The 19402-nt window shown below is 34.9% G+C and overlaps 1 protein-coding gene across 2 annotated transcripts; it reads right to left on the bottom strand.

Moving 5' to 3' along the window:
* Nucleotides 1-67: 67 nt before the first annotated feature.
* Nucleotides 68-17539, bottom strand: dmpd (F-box protein dampened). Of its 2 annotated transcripts, none has more exons than XM_014361884.2 (6): nt 16980-17539; nt 7535-7860; nt 7191-7439; nt 6881-7076; nt 5347-5714; nt 68-1431 (listed from the first exon to the last, which is right to left on the bottom strand). In XM_014361884.2, the coding sequence occupies exons 2-6, from the start codon at nt 7835-7837 to the stop codon at nt 859-861; spliced, it is 1689 nt and encodes a 562-aa protein (XP_014217370.2). In that variant the 5' UTR covers nt 7838-7860; nt 16980-17539; the 3' UTR covers nt 68-858. The 2 variants fall into 2 exon arrangements, with proteins under 2 accessions (XP_014217370.2, XP_014217372.2); XM_014361886.2 differs by having other exon boundaries at nt 5359-5714.
* Between the last annotated feature and the right edge of the window lie 1863 nt (nt 17540-19402).

The following is a 19402-nucleotide window of genomic DNA, read 5'->3' as shown; positions in this document are numbered from 1 at the left end:
GCGGAGTGAGTCGCCTCTAGGCCACCCGAGCAACTGCCGGGCTCGTCGTTGCCGGAACGCGAGGGTGAACTCTCACCACCACTACCACTGCACCGGGCCTTACCGTCTGTCACGCTTAGCGGTGCTACGTTGACACATAGGCAAAACACTTAAGCAACACTTTCGACTGGAATCTATGAAATACTCTGTAAGTATTCTGTTTCTAAAAAGGAACTTGAGGACAAAAGGGAAGGGTGAAGACGGCACGCCTCGACAGTACTAGGTGACAGATGAGGCACAAAAGTGACGAGAAGATTTATGAAGCGTAGCGAGGTGCTAGTCCAAGGATGCTAACGCTCATTTAGCTAGATGCACATTATAGTTATAAGTTAAAATAATCTAAGGGACGAGGGAGGAAAAGGAAAGTAAAAAGCGGCTATTTATTAGAATATGCGTTACCGTTATGATGCAAGTACTTTACGTGATTAGTGAAAAGTAACTCGTGCGATTTTATTCGCTCACGATGTACATGGGACTGGCGAATTGGTAAACTTGGCTCAGAAGGCGCAAGAGGGATGATCCTTCACCAGTGAGAATTATTATAGTAAGTATACCTACGTACATGCAAAATATTTGCTATTCACTGCTTTTTAATATGTACGAAAACATATGGCTCTTCCCTTTTGTGCCCTCTGAGCTGAGCTTACTCACAAGTTTCTATGAGAACGTCAAGACAGAGCGTGACATTAACGCGCGAGTGCAAAATCAAAAGGAAGATGTAATAAGACGTCTAGAAGTGCGCGGGACAGATGATATGACGATCGCAACGCCGCTCGGGAGAACAAAGGAGTCTAAAGAAAAATAAGTTCTAGAAGAGCCTTAAATCATTTTCGAACGTTTAGCTTGGCGGGCTTTAAGAGCCCGGCGCGGCTTCCTAGCCGCATCTTCATCCAGACTACCAGTGATTAAGCTAGATTTTCGTTTCGAGGAGGTCAAAGACAAGGAATTGGAGGAGGAAGAGGGGGAAATAGAAGGAGCTGCAGACAGTGGTGGCGGCGCTTTTGGAGGTGCCATTGGCTCGAGCACGGGCATGGCCGTGCTGCTAGCACTGCTGCCACTACCTCCACTACTGTTGCTGCTAATACCACTGCAAGACTGCAGCAACTGAACCGGCTGCTGGAGTTGTGGCTGTAATAACTGCTGAGCTGGTGTCGCGTGTATGCCCAAGGATACCTCTTGCTCTGTTGGACTGCGCACTGCCATGTCGGCGATAGGAATGAAGTCGAGATCTCCACCAGCGCTTGCCTCAACGTTGGACAGGACGCCCTGATTCGCCAGGGCCTGCAGATCCTCCGTTGGTAACGGTATCGATTGCCCGCAGCCAAAGCACACCGGTATCGCTGGGGACTTTGACCGCCAGTATTGCAGCTCTGTTTTGCATTTGTTGAGTTCCTAAACAAAGAAAAGACAAAGGCAAATGAAAAGATGATATTACTGATATTCGCTTCGTGTGTGAATGGTGCCATTTGATGCCAGAAAAGTGCGTAATTTTGAGGACTTTTGAGAACTCAATGCATAGTAAATGTCAAATAATACAATTTTGCTGACTCATAAGTATGATAAATGTTAAAATGTAAAAATCACAATAGCTGTAAAAATCGTAGAGGCTCGTAATACATAATACATAAAGCAAAAGGTTACACTAATATTCATGAGAAAATAAACACCTCTCTAAAGCCAGTAACACAAATTTGTTTGCGTAGTGTCGAAGTAGAAAGAACTTAAGTAGTTTTTGAAGTGATGCGAGTATGACGTGAATAACTATTAATGACCGTTTCGTCGAGTCATGTGATCATGTTACCCTTATGTCACGAGAATACCCTTATAATAAATCCAATTACATCTACGTTCAACAATCCAAACATGATGAAACATTGAAAATTGTGTTGTCGACCGTGCACTGTGCCAGCAAAAATCTTGAAATTACGCATTTTTATTTCCCCATGGGCTCTTCGGTCACTTTCTGTTACCCCTACCAAAATACAAATTTATTTATATAACATATATGAGAGCGTGATGGCTCTATCGGCCAGGTCGTGGGTCGGCGCGCGGGAGACTGTGGTTCGATTGCCGGCCAGTGCGACTCTTTGGGCAAGTACCTCTGTGACTTTCACATGTGCTTTTTCTTCACGTAATGCTCCTCGAGGAGGGTTTAGACCCCTACCCCCCTCCCAGTAATGAGAGACTTCCCATCCCTCTTCCCTTCGTTTTCTTAAGTGCTAAGTGCCCTGAGGTAGTGTCCTTTATAGGATCCGGACGTATATCACTATAATATGAAAAAAAGAAGAAAAAAAAAAAATAGTATAGTGAAATTCGTCGAGCTGGCCTTCATGTACTACTCGATGGGGTAAAAGGTGAATAACAAACTTACGAAAATCGATATATTGTTTCAGTTCTGACCAGGTTTATACTCATAAACATCAGGACTAACTCTTGCACACCTCTCGATCACTTTAACGAAGCGTAAAAGAAACAATTTAAGACGTTGATTAGAGTAAGTTGAGGGAAACTAGAGAGCGGCGAGGAGGGAGGAGCGAGAATGCGGCGATATTGGCAATTAGGTTTTGCAGGAAAAATTCTATTTGGCCCGTCTTAAGTAATTTTGAAAAATAATCGACATGTATTTTTTCTTTTTTTTTTTTAATCAAAAATTGAAAAAGATATAGTACCTAAAAATTATGGTATTTTAAAAGTTATAAAAATTACCATTTAATTGTGATATTGTTAAGTATACATTACTCATAAATTTTCTACAGTAAAGAACGAAAAAAATGAGCCCAGAAGCATAAAAAACGATTTCAAACTTTTAAGGATACACCGTTTAGAAAAAATTATCGAACATACATATAACCCCAAATAATGTAGAAAGGGTTACATAAAATTCCCTAACAATTTAACCTTGCTTTAATAATACCAAAACCGAGTATTTCTCAAAGTTTCAAGAAAAAATATTTATTTTCAGTCGGGTTATCGTAAAAAATTAATACACGTCACATACACGAGGGATATATTTGTAGCTATGAAAAATAGAGAATCTTCAAGGAGCTATATCATGTAAAGTTTTTAATTCATTGAAAAAAAAAAAAAAAAAACTGTCTATTACTTTTTAAAATCATACAAGACGGACCAAATACAATTTTTCATACAAAATGCTCATTGTCTTTAATGAATGGGTATACCTATACACATGTACCTGAAGCTTTTTTTTATTTTACAGAGAAAATAATTTATCAAACCCTGTAACAAAATTTAATATAACATTTAACATAAAATTTTTAACGAAATTTTATCATACAAAAAAAGTTCGACAAGTTAAACTGATCGTTTTCGTATGAATTCAATTTTCACGTGTCGAGGGGGCTCTAGCGGGGAAAATTAAAATTTTTTTGAAAAGTAAAAACCCGCTGATTCCAATGGTGTCCTTATTTATCTCCCTCGCCGTGGAAATTTTTAAGATATTTACTTATTCTCAAAGTTTGCAAAGTATACACAACCTCCTGTGAAGTAACGTGAAAAAATCTTTACTTTGTAACTTGAAGTGGAAAAATTCAAGATATTCCGTAGAGTAATGATCGAGTCTGTATTTGTATATTTCAAAATTACAATTCAAGTATTGGAATTAATTACGTACAATCACAAAGGAATTGTACATAATCAAGCTTTTTTTTTATATGTATACTTACAAAGATTATTTACAATTGATTTTTTATAAAACTCAACAGAAGATGTTGAATTTTCAAATGCAATAATTTTTTTTTTTTTTTTTTTTATTGCATCACGTACTTACAGCAGTGACACCAACTCATCCAACTATATTTTCAGGTTGGTAACACTACTCGCTGGAGACCTCTCTTAAGTTGAAGTTTTCAAAACACTTAATATAAATAAACGGTGTAGTAAAACGGTCTTAAATTTCACATGTGACTTTTTAACATCATAATAAACATGCTGTTAAAATTTCAGGAAGATCCTACAGAATACGCCGTGTGACAAACGACCTTACTCTACTCTCGAAAATAAACAGCCCAGGCCAAACGGAGAGACTCTCATAGTCACCTATCCAAGTAAAAATAATCAACAGTTAAAAATACTATCTTAAAACATTGATTTTCAAGTGACAGAAGCTTTTTATTCGTTACGTGATTGGTGGAAACGAGTCGAGTATATTGTTTAGCGGGATGTTTCGAAGATTAATTGCATTAAATCGTTGAGACAAAACAGAATAAGTTCATCCTATTCACTTACGTATTCATAGATATAATCAAAAATAATGATACATTTTTTGATACTCTGTAAAAATAATGAATTTAATTTAATCAAATGTTTAATTTTAAGTATATGTTAACTAAATCAAATTTAAAGGCAATAGAAAAAATTCAATCAACTGAACGATTCTTTACATAACTTTGTCTCGAAAAAGATTGCCAACAGTTATGATAAAAAATTATACGAGTATTGTAATCACAATTGATGATTAGGATGGTGCAAAACGCGTCTTAACGTAACTAGTGTAGCTAAAAATCTAAAAAGTATACATAAAAATCCAGCTGAAAATTCGATTGCATAATGTGTATTATCAGTTGTATTTAACAACATTGTTAGCTATACGTTTTATCTGTATTTTTAACTAAAAGTATAACTGTGCAGTACGTGTAAGCGGTAAAAAATTTTATTTGCTCACACGTTAAAGTACACAAAAATAGCGGTTATAATAGCAACACAATACATGTAGTGAGAAATTCAGCGTAATTCTTATAATTTACAAAAATAGCAACAATTTATTGTATTAACTTAAATTATTTGTAACGAAGTTTAGCCCGTCTTTTTGGGTATTGATATTCACATGAAAACATCCGATAGAGTTGATAATTTTGTGTACATTAACGTACAAGAAAAAAATCTTTTTTACCGGTTGTATGTATAGTTATATTTTTTAGTTGAAAATATAGATGAAAAGTATAGCTCAAAATGCAGCTGGATGTAGCTAAAAATACACATTATACAAATAAATTTTTCACCACGTTTTTAGCTATAATTTAAAACTGTATTTTAAACTAACAATTTTTTTCTGAGCACTCTCACTAAGGTATATCATGTAAATATGTTTGACATTCAACGTCATATTTGTATATCGTTCCGAAGTATATGTCAGTGCGTATTGTACGACTATTGACACGTTCTGTCTGTAGTCAGTCAACGCTCTACCGTCTAACGGTGACGTTGGACTCACTGTTCTTTCCGTTCAAAACTGGTGCGGTGTCTCACGATGAAGTGACGGGATTTTAATCGGTTGAGTTAAATAAGTACCGTCGAAAATACCTGCAGAAGAGTGCTGAACTTCCTGGAAGTCTCCTCGCTTTTTTTATCGTTGTCATCCAGCCTCGTCGCGTACTCAACGATTTGCTTCTGCTGGTCGGCGATCTTAACTTTGCAGTTTCTGAGATCCCGGCGCATCAAGCTCAGCTGGCTGTTGTAGCGCTTCATTCCCTGCTTGATCTTGCGGATGCGTTTACGCAGTACCATATTGGACTGAGGTGGCACAACAGCTGGGGCGGAGTGAGTCGCGTCTAGGCCACCCGAGCAACTACCGGGCTCGTCGTTGCCAGAACGCGAGGGTGAACTCTCGCCACCACTACCACTGCACCGGGCCTTACCGTCCGTCACGCTTAGCGGTGCTACGTTGAAACATAGGTAAAATATTTATATTATTAACTTAATTAATTGTATTCGTCTTAGATGATAGTACAGGGGCTGTAGCCAAAAATCATTGATTTTTTAAAATCTTATTCCAGTAGTTACTCACCGCAATTTATAGAATGATAGTAGTGAGAGTGCCGTGTATAACTTTTGGAATAAAAAAAATGTGGCTACTTGAAGTGTTAAAATAACCGAAAAATTTGAACAGTGAAGAATGGTTTTGGAACAATTTATTTTTGTGTAAGCGTAAATAAATAGAGAAACCTCGAAAAAACGTGATTTTCTAATGATTGATCACTCGACTTCCATTAGTCGCGTAGATATCTTTTAAAGCTTTAATTGTAGGGTTTGGCCCACTATAGTTTTTTTTGTTTACGAAATCTCTCAACTTTTCGGAATAATTGTGAAAATGTAAGAACTGGTGCTTTAGAAAAATGTCTGCTAATCAAGGAAAATTGTTTCGTTCAGTTAATATTTACACACACATGTATTTAGAAGGGTTTACTTTACAGTTTTATTAAAAAGCAATTGGTAAAATCTTCCAATAAACTCCTACAACATAGCATATCGTTTATTTTGCGTAGAGGGCCACTTGCTGATGTGGCAGGGGTGCAGCAGATTGTTTTTTAAAAAAGTGTGTACAGTCCTTAAGCTCTTTAAAAAAAAAAAAAAACTTTACAGAACTTAAAAATTCTATAACTTAAGGCTTTGAAGACATCTCAACGATTTATACAAGTTGAGTAATTAATTATTAAAAATTGCGCTTTTGTAGAATTTTGGTTTATTCACGCAAAAATTCATTTTACAAAAATTATTTTTTAAGCTCAATTTTTTGGTTTGTTAAAGTGCTACGTTTTTTTTTTTTTTTTTTTTTTATAGCCTTTTTTTCACCAAAAATTTCTTTTTGTCATTTTTAAAAATTTTTTGAAAAATGTTTCCACTGATCTAATTATTCCAAAAGTTATACACGGCATTCACAAACTTTTTTTTATCGTAATGATGAAAAACTCAACTGGAGTGAGATTTTAAAAAAAGTTCGGTCCTTGTACTATGATAACGGGAAAAGTGTACGTTTGACACACTTTGATCGATAACAATTTATTAAACATGCTCTGATCAGATAAAATAAATATTAACGACATACATGAAAATGTTCCAGCCAAATCCAAAAACTCGGCGCCAAAATAAGGAATTTCAGGAAGTCTTGGCTCAATACAATCTTTGAAGTACTCCATTGCCATTGTACTGAGGTCAAAGAGTTCATCTGTCACTTTGTAAGGCCGAGCGAGTTTGGGCGTCACCTGAATGTAGTGTAAAATACGATACACTTCATCCAGTATCTACAGATAAATGAAAAAACCAGATAAATGAAAAACTCATCTAAATTTTTAAATTCATATTTTCCAAGAACATTTGTCCAGAGGAAACAATAACAATAACAGCATGTGTTTTACCTCGCCGGGAAAGAAGCAGCAGTGTTTCCGCTCAATGTGTTTCCCAAAACTCATTTGCAGAAGCGTGAGTCTCATGTGAAGCGTCTCAATGATGTCCGACTCACAGGCCAGTGGGTGGTTGCGCCGGGCAGACTCTCGCCGTGGCATTTGTCCTTTTATTGTTTGAAACCGAGTGAGCATTTGCGTTTGCAAACGCTGGAACGTCGAGTTCAAAATGGATCCGCAAATTTTGTCCATTTGGTGGCATATCTGTGGACAACAGTACAAAAAAAACAGCAGTGATTATGATGATGATTTTATGTCCGGAGTGGAAAAAAGTGCAGTGAAAAAAGTGTTTCACTTACCAGACGTAGGTGGGCTATTGTGTTGTAGCCCATGTAACTCAAAATTTTTTGAATAATCTCCACCGGCAAGTCAAGGAGGTTAATGCTGTAGTTGCTACTACTGCTGTTAAAGCTGCTTTCTTCCCCGGGTACAAGAACACCGGTCGTTGAAAGCACACCATTTGCCGGTTGTTGCGGTTGCAGCTGCTGTTGCTGGCTCCGTCGCGATGTGCCAGAAGGCCCAGCATCATAATTTTTTCCAAGCTCCGCCAAGGAAGCCTCGACGTTTGTACTGCTGTTGCTCGACTGCCGTGTGGACACCATGTTCCTGTCTCACTCGAACAGCGCTGGAATAAAAAATCATAACTCAGTATTTATACAATAAAAAAAAAAAGTTAAATTATTCATTCATCTTCCTTGTATCTATTAATTTTTCACAATCTTTTTGTAAACTAGAGACCAGATTTTTGGTGTATGTTAACTTGTACGATAACTTTAACGGTTTTTAACTCGTACCTTGTCTGTATGTAGTACATAAAATGTTCAACAAATGTTTTAACTTCCTAATGAAACATTTTTTAAACGTCTAATAACAATTAATGTCTCCTACTTTCATTGAAAGCTAAAACTTTAACTGATGAAAACGTTTTCGAGAATTTTCCAGAATCTTGATTTTTTTTTCATTTCACATTGTATATTTTTAAATCTTGTGTGTACTCAATTACAAGTAGACATATTGAATGAAAAAACAAAGATAATTGTACTGTATAATTGGACTGGCGTTTCATATTCATTTAATATGTTTAAATTGTTTGCAGTAAGAATTTCATCCTTCGATAATGCAGCGTAACTTGTATATTCTGAGATGCTTATCTATTCAGAATAAAATGAGTTTTCTAATTCAAATATTTTATTATTGTTAGAAAATTTAACATTTATAATGAAATTATATTTTGCTAAGGATAAAAATTTTTGCAAATACTTTAACTAAAATGTTAGTTTTTGTTTCATTGTATAAAAAATAGCCTTAAACTTAATATCGAACTCATGTGAGAAACAATCTTCGAAAGTGTTACATGATGTACTATTTAATTTAATCAAACGTTGTATGAAAAACTAACAAATAAATGTAATGTTTAAATTGAACAGGTGTAAAACTGTTAAATAAATAATTAAAAAATAAAGAAAATTTTAAATTTCATGATGCTTTATTTTATTTATCACCACATTGCAATATGTACCATTGAAAATTTCTGGTACTCATATAATAAAAAATAAGTTATAAACACTAAATATTCGAAAAACACAGCATAATTGCATCTTTTTTTATGAATTCTACAGCTTGTACTACATTTTTTCGCAAATAAAAATAAAAAAAAAGTTACAATAAAACGTCATTTAGCTGTTCAAATCATACATCAGCTTATGCAAATATCATTTTTAACAGGTCATGTAAATTAATTGGGATTGCAATAAATCCATAATATGGACAACTAAAAAAACAAAATTCAGAAAGAGTAGTTGCAGGGAATACGTTAGACAATAAATAATAGTGAATTACGTATACCTAGGCCAGAAAGTGGGGCTGTTACTGACCACGGTACATTATCTTATTTAAAAGTTTTCAATCAAAAGTATGAAGAGAAAAAGACGTTTCGGAAAGTAAGTATTTTGATGTTTAAAAAAAAATGTATTTCACTAGTAAATACTAGTACAACAGAAAGTTTAAATATTTTTTCATCAATTTGAAGCTCAATTGACTAGAGAAAACGTGTGAGTCGACTTAAATTTTTTTTTTTCAATCATAAAAAAGTGGTACTCTCTATTGGTACTCCCAGTTCCAGGTACTGGGACATGTTAATTTTTTTCTGGTACACCGTAATGTATAGAAATTGCAAGCAATTCACGATAAGAACTCGTTTACAACTAATTCTTGTTTTAAAAGATAAATACAACTACAGTGCCAGTGAATATCTCAAATATACCGGAAAATTATAAAAATTACATGTTATGTTTGATTAATAGCTTCTAAAACTTCTAGAGCATTTAGCCACTGATGCATTTATTTTATAATATTTTAACGAACTTTCAACAGCGAGCAATAACTTCCGGTCTCAAAGAGAATAGTACCAACGCATTTAAACCAAAGTACAAAAATTACTTGAACCTTCATTTGCTTCAAAATCATTGGGGAACGCGCATTTTGAAGCTTAAATTAAAACATAAAATAAGAAACTTATATCTCTAGTTATAAAAATCCAGTCAGTCTATTGTAATCAGTAAAAATTTTAAATAGAAAAATGTTGTTTGTGACATCGAGTTCTTAATTAAAAAAACGATTGGATTTGTGTGGCTTATTACTTCCCACTTAATAGTCTAGTGATTACAATAGGTATCGGCTCGCTGATACCTTGAAATATTGCCTTTGTGCTTCTCTTTATCATTTACCTAAAATAAAATGATCATAATAATGAATTTCAAGTAATGAGGAGAAAAAAATCCACGAAGAAGAAACTATCGCTGATATACTGAACCACGGATGATTCGAAACTTAATAGTACTTCAATAAAGATAGATACGATGTTTCGAAAAATTTCATGAAATACTACAATACGAAGAAAAATGTTAATTTTGAAATTTCATAACAGACTTTCTTTGACTGAATGTGCGCGTTGCATTTTTTTTAGGCTAGAGTTATTTTTGCTTGAATGATAATGTCTTGGATTATCGGACGAATACTGCTGTATAGATAAGACACGTGTTTAATTTTTTTCAAATTATTTCATGATATATCTCTTGAGTACGGACGATATGATGCCACAATGCAACAATCTTTTTATACAGGTGCCCCTTAAATACAAAAAAAAAAATTCACACAGGTGAGAGTGGTGAGGGTAAATTTTGTTGGGCGCCCGGTGATTTTTGCTGAACATAACAGTAAAAATTGACAAAGTCAGGTAAAAAGTCCCGCGATGTCGATATCATCATTACCATAAGCACGGTAATTTTTGTAGGGACAATCTCGATGAAAATTCTAGCTTTTTCTTTTCAGTGTTATCATGTTGCAAGCCTCCGCTCATTGTTTACAAATATTGTACTATTACCCGGTATCCTATGAAAAATTATTTCGCGTGTAAATTTTAATTATTATTGCAGCAGCACACCATACGAGGGACGCGTCTAAGCTTTTGCCTGTTCATTTAAAGTAAAAACTTAATTTTGGAGTTTCTGTTTACGTGTATGTTTAATGGCAAATCGTTGTAACTACAATCTTTGGTTTAGCGGAATTACTTCTTTTCAAACCATATAGCGGTGCTATATATACCATGATCACTTAATAAGGCGAATAAAGAGTACTATTAAGTACTATTAAGTTTGGAATCATTCGTGGCTGCGGTTACCTCAAGTGCGTTCACTATATCAACGATAGTTTATTTTTTTTTTTTTTTTTTTCATGGATTTTTCTTTGTTAGTTGAAATTCATTATTATGATCATTTTATTTTAGGTAAATGATAAGGAGAAGCACAAAGGCAATATTTCGAGGTATCAGCGAGCCGATACCTATTGTAATCACTAGACTATTAAGTGGGAAGTGATAAGCCATACAAATCCAATCGTTTTTTTAATTGAGAACTCGAGGTCACAAACAACATTTTTCTATTTAAAATTTTTACTGATTACAATAGACTGACTGGATTTTTATAACTAGAGATATAAGTTTTTGGCTTCTTATTTTATGTTTGAATATAAGCTTCAAAATGCGCGTTCCCCAATGATTGTTTAAGAAATAATTGTTTAATAAAACCCAAATAATGGTTTAAGAAATGTTTGTACTCCGGTTCAATTTAAACGCCTTCTGGAACACTGACTCGGTTGTATACATTGAACGCAAAATAGCTTCCTAAACATTTTTCATTCGAAATTATAACCTGAAAATGCATTCACGTGTTTTTGAGACTCATTTGAACAATGTAGTACGAATAAAATGTTATCTTAAAAAATTTATAACAGACTTTCTTTGACTGAATGTGCGCGTTGGCATGTCAGTGCAACAATTTATCAACATAGGTGAGAGCGGCGAGGGAAAATTTTGTTGGGCATCCGACGATTTTTCCGTGCATCACGGTAAAGTTGGACTAAATTAGGTAAAAAGTCGTGTATGTCGCTTTGTCCTACGATAACCGTCAGCACGGTCATTTTTATAGGGACAGTTTCGATAAAATATAGTTTTTTCCTTTCAATGCACCAAAGTTACCCAAACATTTGTTTAAGAATACTAAGAAGTTCAATATGAGGGAAAAAAATTTTTTTTCAATTTGGACATCGATTCTTTATAAAATTTAATTTTGCAATGTATACAAATCGATGTAATTTTGACGTTTTGCATTTTACCGTGTTGCAACCAATTTCACTTTATAAAGTATATTTTTATACAAATTAAAAAAAATGATTGTGATAACGTGTATTAACAATAGTTTTCCAATACTGCAGAGTATTTCTTATTAATTTATGTGAGTTAATAATTTTTACATACATTAACAACGATAAAAAAATATACTTTAATACTTTGAAGTGCACTGTTATCTGAACGGTGGATTGCATGCATTTAGACACCTGCTCGTAAGATGATAAACTCATTTTGTTTTATAATACCATTTTATTATTAGTTATTATATTTTTGCAACAAAATTTGTTATTCAGTACATGATTCTAAAACAAAATTGTAGAAATATTTTTCATATTATGTAAAATACACGCCCAAATAACAATGGATATTTTACACTTTTCGTTTTTTAAGGTGTTCGAATGTAGTCACTGTCGCTACCAGTAACATTATCTATGCCTGCATATATAACATAATTAGAATCATCCTCAACTATGTCACCATCAACGATTTTAACTGTCTCGTGCTCTACTCTCTGAGTATCATGGACCACTTATAAATCATTTATTTTCAATATAAAATTAATTCGTCATGTTGACCCACTACTATCGCCTCTTTGGTAGACAAATGAGGTACCCTACTAGGCCGCAAGACATGAGTTTAAATGTATCACACGATCGACGGATCAGTCTCAAAACATGTCTTATTCAATTTTTTTTCCGATTTAATTAATTGTGTAGGTGACGGTAGAAAAGCTTATCGAAGGAGAAAAAATTCATGTTTTATACTGCGGTATTATCTCCAAAACTAAAAACAAGATTCAAACAGTCTCTCTTGTTTGTAAATCCGGTGGTCTATTTGGAGCTCCTCATAGAGTAAAAATTGTTGTAATAAGTGAAAAAAAAAAAAATAATAAAAAAATAAAAAAAATAACTACACTGTGCTTGTACTTGTAAAGGTGGGCTAGATGGAACATACAGATTTTAAATTTTAATTTACATACATTAGTTTAGAAACCTCATCTACGATTGCTTAGATATATTTATTGAGCGCGCGGTGGCTCAGATGGCAAGGTCGCGGATTGGCACGCGGGAGACTGCGGGTTCGATTCCCGGCCAGTGCGACTTTTCGGGCAAGTACCTCTGTGTCTTTCACATGTGCTTTTTCATCACGTAATGCTCCTCGAGGAGGGTTTAGACCCCTACCCCTCTCCCAGTAATGACAGGCTTCCCATCCCTCTTCCCTTCGTTTTCTTAAGTGCTAAGTGCCCTGAGGTAGTGTCCTTTATAGGATCCGGACGTACATCACTATGATATGAAAAAAAAAAAAAAAAGATATATTTATTGTGGTATAAAACTGAAGAATGCCATATTCTAACTACAACATGCACTGATGTAAAGCAAGAGTGGGGAAAAAATCTGAAAAAGAAGTTCATATACGAAATTGTTCCTATATAAAAATTTTGTCATAAAGCTCCACAAATACGTGCTGAAATACTAACACCAATATTTGAACAACGTTATGTGTTTGTATTTTTTTTTTTTTTTTTTTTTTTTTTTTTTTTTTTTTTTTTTTACATTTGGACGCTGATTGCGCCCCTGTAGAAAAAATATCGTTGTCCGCATCGGACTAGGGCGCCCACCGACTTCTGTGATCAACCCGGAAGAGAGGTAATATCCATACATACAATTTCAAGCTTACCCAGCCATGTACTATCTTTGAGACCTTAGCATCTTACGTTTGACTTTCAGCGTAAAAAGTACAGTAAAAGCATGTAATTGAGTTGGGTGTTGAAAAAATACACAACATTCGAATTACACGAAAAAAAATTTTTTTTTAGAATATTTACGAAAACTGTTCCAAGTAAATATTTTTTTTAAACTAAATAATACGTACACCAATAATATTTTTTTTACATTAAAAACATTGTTTTGTTTAAAACAAATATTTTATTTAAGTACAAAAAACATAATTTCAACAGATTGTTTACTCGAAACTATTCTGGTCAATACTTTCTTGTTTCTAAGAAATTTTTTTTAGGACAACGACCTGGCGGGGAATAGACGGGGCGAAATCAGCAATCGACCGGAAAAATAAATTCGCCCGCAATTTTTTTGCACCATCTTGTTTAAAATGTACCACAGTATGGGGAAGTACAGTTTGCGAGGCGGAAATGTGGTCGGAAATTGTTTGGATAAATTTTTTAAAAATAAATTATAAAAATTTTTTTCGAGAAATAAAAAATTGCTTTTTATTCTTTGACCCATTCCGAACAAATAATCAATTGGGATCAGTTGGGATAATTATTGAAAAATCTTTTCGAGCCAAACAGACATAACGATATGGGCTGTGTCGATATTGTAGATAACTTTGTTTTATTGTTAATTAAAAAACAACTACATCATTGATCATCATTGATATTTTTACACAACGTACTATTTGTTTTCGTCGTATCATTACTTAGAAGGTTATGTATTTTTTAAACTTATTTTGTACTTTTTTAACAAAACTTCCAAAAAAATTGTGCTTATCAAGTAATTTAAAAGGACGATTTTTTATAAATTAGATTATACGCATAGTTTTTATTCATTACTATTAAAGTTACCGGCATTTTCAACTAATATGACAACACATATTATTCATACCAAAACTTTATGGAATATAAATATCTTCACGAACGTATTTGTATGCACAATTTTGCAAATCCCTTAGTGTCCTGATTTAAAAACTATTCCGTTCTCAAAAATATTTAAATAACGTTAAATCGGTGAAAATGTGATTGGATGAGTACCACAAGAGTGAGAGAGATAGATAGCTATTTCTAGAGATTAGGACAAGTTTTAGCGTGATATTTGTGAAAAAAGCAAACTCAAATACATAATTTATAATTGCATGAACTTTCTGCTATTCATTTTTTTACTACTATCTAAATGTAATTAATGTATAATATTTTCGGCTGTGAATTAAAGGCTATGTTAAAAAATATATTTTTTACGTGACTTTTCTCATTGATTTATCCCAGAGCCCATATTTAATTGGTTGCAGTTGTTTTATAGCCCTTATAAGTAATTCAATGTTTCATGGTATTCTACGATGTGATAAACGTAAACTACTTTAAATTATGTAAAATATTTAATAATCGTAAAACTGCTTGCAAAAATTTTTGAACTAGTTTATTTAAATTTACTTGTACTTATTCATATTCCTCATATTACTAACACAGAGATGGAATTAAACTTGCATACACAATCAGCAGAAGTACATATTTTAAAAATTTTTATTACGTAAAGTGAAATTTGCTATACCATAGCAGTAAACTAAAGTGGGACTAACATTTCTAAGACTCAAGCTTAGTGTAAAAAATCCATCAATTATATTCTAATAACATAAATACTAGAAGATGTTGGATTTTCAAAAGTGGGTTTTAGTTAAAATTTAACATACAAACAACCTGAGTAACATTTGATACTATGAAATATGAAGCAGCAAAAAAATACAAGAAATTTTAGAAACTAATATTTACATTCTATTCCTGCTACCCCTCACAATTTAAGTTTCTAAACTAAGTCAATACTAGCTTTAATTTTCTTTTTATTTAAAATCCTTGGTGCAGACATTTTTGCTACAAAAAACAAATAGTTGCGAAGAAAACAGTTGGTAAGCAAAGTAGAAGTTACAATAGCTTACATAAAAATATTTTGGAGCTGAGATGCAAGAAGCCAAGAAAATTCGAGAGAAAAAAGTGATACCACTGTCCTTTATTTAAATACTGCTCATCATTCTAATAATTGTTCACTTTCCCTGTAGCAACCAATAAAAAGATACAATAAAAATAAGAAAACAAATCAATTGGCTACACTTGCAGCTGTAGAAAATAAAAATTTCAAGTTATACCTTGACTCCAGGAGAAGACGTCAGTAGTAGTAAGGCAACAGTTTATGGACTTCTGCAGGTTAAGAGTCATTAAATTTCAAGCAAAAAAGGCAAACCGTAGCTCAACTGTGCACAGAAATCGCGAGGCTCTGGATAAAGCACCTAGAGAGCCTCTTACTGGAGTAAACGTCAGCAGTAAAGGGACGCTGCTGCTAGCAACTCCGGTTGGTCGTCGTTGTTGCTGCTACCACGGAATTACGGAAAGCGAATCGCGCACACAGCTTGGCACAAGATTCAAGAAACGGAAAAAAATTGCAAAAGAAGCAATAGCGAGAGAGAGATATATACATACGTATAGAGGCGCGCGAGCGAAAGCAAGAGGAATGCGCGTATTGTAACGGCTCCGTTGTGCCTCGAAGAAGCCGTGCAGCACTTGGCGCACTTGGTCATATACCAGACGGTACCTATCTTTCAGAAGGTGTGAACTTATGTAAAGCCTGACCCGGGTGTCGTTCGTACTTTGTTTACCTGACGGATAGGAAAGCCTAGGAATATGGCAGAGCCAAAACGCCAACTGGAACAGCTTATGCTAAAGTGCCCACATAAGGGCCGTTCACAACTGTGAAACTGTACTTCCTTTACATTTACAGTACATGTTTCTGTGTGCGTGAGGTTGGGTCTGTGTGAGCTGCATGTGGCAGCTGAGCAGAAGAGAGAAAGACCAAGAGCGTATTATGTATACTTACATCTTGCATGAAAGTACACATTTTGAAGTGTAAATATTGAATTAATATGCGCATATGTGCAACATGTACCTATAAAACGTATCAGAAGTAATATTACTCTGGCACTTTGGTATGTACTGAAATTAAATAAGTACATATTTGCCTTTTGATGCACATTACTTGTTTAAGGATTAATTTTTACCATTCGTACTACTCGATGGCAACCGATGACCAAGACCTGGGAAGTTACAGGTTTCACAACTTGATTTTAAAAGACCAATAAACTGTAATTGTATTATTTGGATAGTGTATGATGGGGACCACCAAAAGGTCTAACAAAATACGGGAAAGAAAGAATATAGGGGTGTCCACATGAAATTAGATATAGAAATAAAAATATGAATCAAAAAAAGCCTTATAAGAAATTTTAAGTAGAACAGGACAGCAAAATTTTAGATAATGTACAATAATTTAATTACTCACGGTGAATATTGCAGGACGGAGCAGATGTTGGGCACGAGGAAGATTGTCGCTAGCAGTGTCGATGCTTGTAGTTTGAGATGGTTGAGACAGCGCTATTAATAATTGTACTATTGATGCGAACCCAAAATCACTTTTGTCCGTACGTACTTGACTACCTTCTCGGAGAAGGTGGTAGCCGTATACTAACTCAATTCTTTGACTATCGACATGTTGGCCCTTTGTCACCGCCGACGTATCTCTTATCGCTGATATAGAGCTAAGCTGTGCTAATGTTGTGTTGCTAATTAATTATGACTTTAATAAGAGTGAAATGTTGCTTGCACACAATGCCCAATAATTATCGCGTATCCAACTCAGTCGTCGTGGCCGATGCCTCTAATTTTCTTAACATGTATATCGATGCGTGACTGCGTGCATGTACAATGTATGTCTGCTTAATCCCAGAGAATATACAGAATATTTTCCGTTACAGATAAATGTACTTCGTATTCTCTGCTACTGATGTCTAATGCTATGTACTTCTTACATGGGCAACCAACATTGAAATGGCTATCTTGTAAGCGCTGTACTCACCTCCCTTTAAACATTAGTAGTATACACGTATACAGTGCACGTATGTGCACACTATGGATTTACCCTTATGGCATTCACACGAAGCACCCCGACTGCACACTGTCTAGCATCATAGATATAGGCTATTGGCCCATGGCCCATGGTACATGGTACGTTTTTTTTTGTAGTCGGTCGGTCGCGATCGGTCCATCGATCGGTCCAATTCCTTAAGAAAGTATGTATACCTATATTCACTATGTATTTACAGGGTCCGTACCATACAACTTTTTTTTGCTTTGCAGGCCTATGTTATAACATAGGCCGATGTACTGAAAAATAGTTACATGGTACGACCCCTGGGGTATATGTTCTAGAGAAATCGGAGGTATGTTTTCACATGAAATCAAATGGTCCTTCGAAGTGGTTTGTTCGAGATGACGAGATGGAAGCTGTATTAAATTATCCGACCGCGTTCGTACTGCACGTGCACCCCTTCCAGCTGTAGTCTGAGACGTGAGCCCAGAAAGTAAATACTTACTGGGAAAGAGAGTGATAAATAGATTGGCAGCCAAGGAAAGAATAAGTTAAGGAAAGGGAGTCAAGTGAGACACGCAGAGACGCGAAAGCGAGAGAACTATCTAGGTCCGCCAAAGATACCCTCATGTGCTCCTACTGGTTTCCCTCGCCAACAAAAACTTTCGATAAAGTAATATTATGAAACTCGCCGTCCTTACATGTTTCATTCATAGTTTGAAAGACCCACTCGAAAGTCGATGTTAAAAGTGTAATCGGTTTTTGCCAACTTAATCAGCTGAGATGATAAATATTATCCAATCTCTCCGAAACATCAAGTGTCTACGTATTTACGTGGATATGGTGCGAATGAACAGGGAAACATCAAAGCTCCAGGCGGAGACGTAATCCGCAACACAATTCCGCAAATTCTGCCAAAGAAGTAAATAACATGTGATACTTTCTCTCCAGCATAGAAAAAATTCATCGTGATATCTATACCTAAACCGGGTAAACCACTCTCTTCAACCGAAGGGTGAAAAGCAGTAATTTTTAATCATCTTGAGATCATAGTCAAAACAAACGACGCTATTCCAGTCCCACAGTGTGACTTTAGGAAACGTCATGGCACGGGAATTATCATCTTCTTAGAGTGACTGATTACACTGTGGAAGTTTTGGCTTCCCACGCTATCTTATTACTGTTATCAAATCCCACCTCATGGACAGTTTTCAACTAAAAATCAAGGAATCGCTCTGTGTTTCACGTCTTGGCTGATGTTTTCAGCAGGTAGGAATCCGGCACGGCTCCCCCGATTTGGAGGTAACTTATGCAAGATTTTCCTCACTAGCAAACAAAAAAAACGTACGTCAGTGAAGGATGCCAAAAAAAGAAAAATTGTTTACAAAGATCAACAGGTGTACAACAATTACCAACAAAAAGGAAACTTTTTCGATTAACAGATCAGAACTTTCGTAGAAACTACGGCAAGGATAACAACCGCAAAGACGGCTACAGGAAAAAAATTTTTATAGCAATGCTTATGGCTAAGAGAAAAATAATGATTGTGTACGATGATACAAAAAAAACAGCCGTGAGGGGTCTATGAAATCCCGGTCAGAACAATGTTTCATTCGCTTCTTGGTAAACATTGGCTATATATATATACATATATATATATATATATGCTACAGTATGTTGCGGGTGATCTTCAATTTCTTCAATCTCGACGCTTCTATGAGTTTAGGTCAGCTTTTTGGCGATTGCTCCTACTGAACATAATCAAGTAGCATACGAATATTATTGCCAAAGTAGACATAATTACGATGTCAAGTTCTTCTTACGTGTAACCAAGCGAT

Source organism: Copidosoma floridanum, unplaced genomic scaffold (assembly GCF_036245765.1).
Source record: "Copidosoma floridanum isolate Cflo_tuat_1 unplaced genomic scaffold, Cflo_Japanese_pri ptg000013l, whole genome shotgun sequence".
Lineage (NCBI taxonomy): Eukaryota > Metazoa > Arthropoda > Insecta > Hymenoptera > Encyrtidae > Copidosoma > Copidosoma floridanum.
The sequence above is the reverse complement of the archived record's forward strand: the minus strand, read 5'-3'. Positions and strand labels throughout refer to the sequence as shown.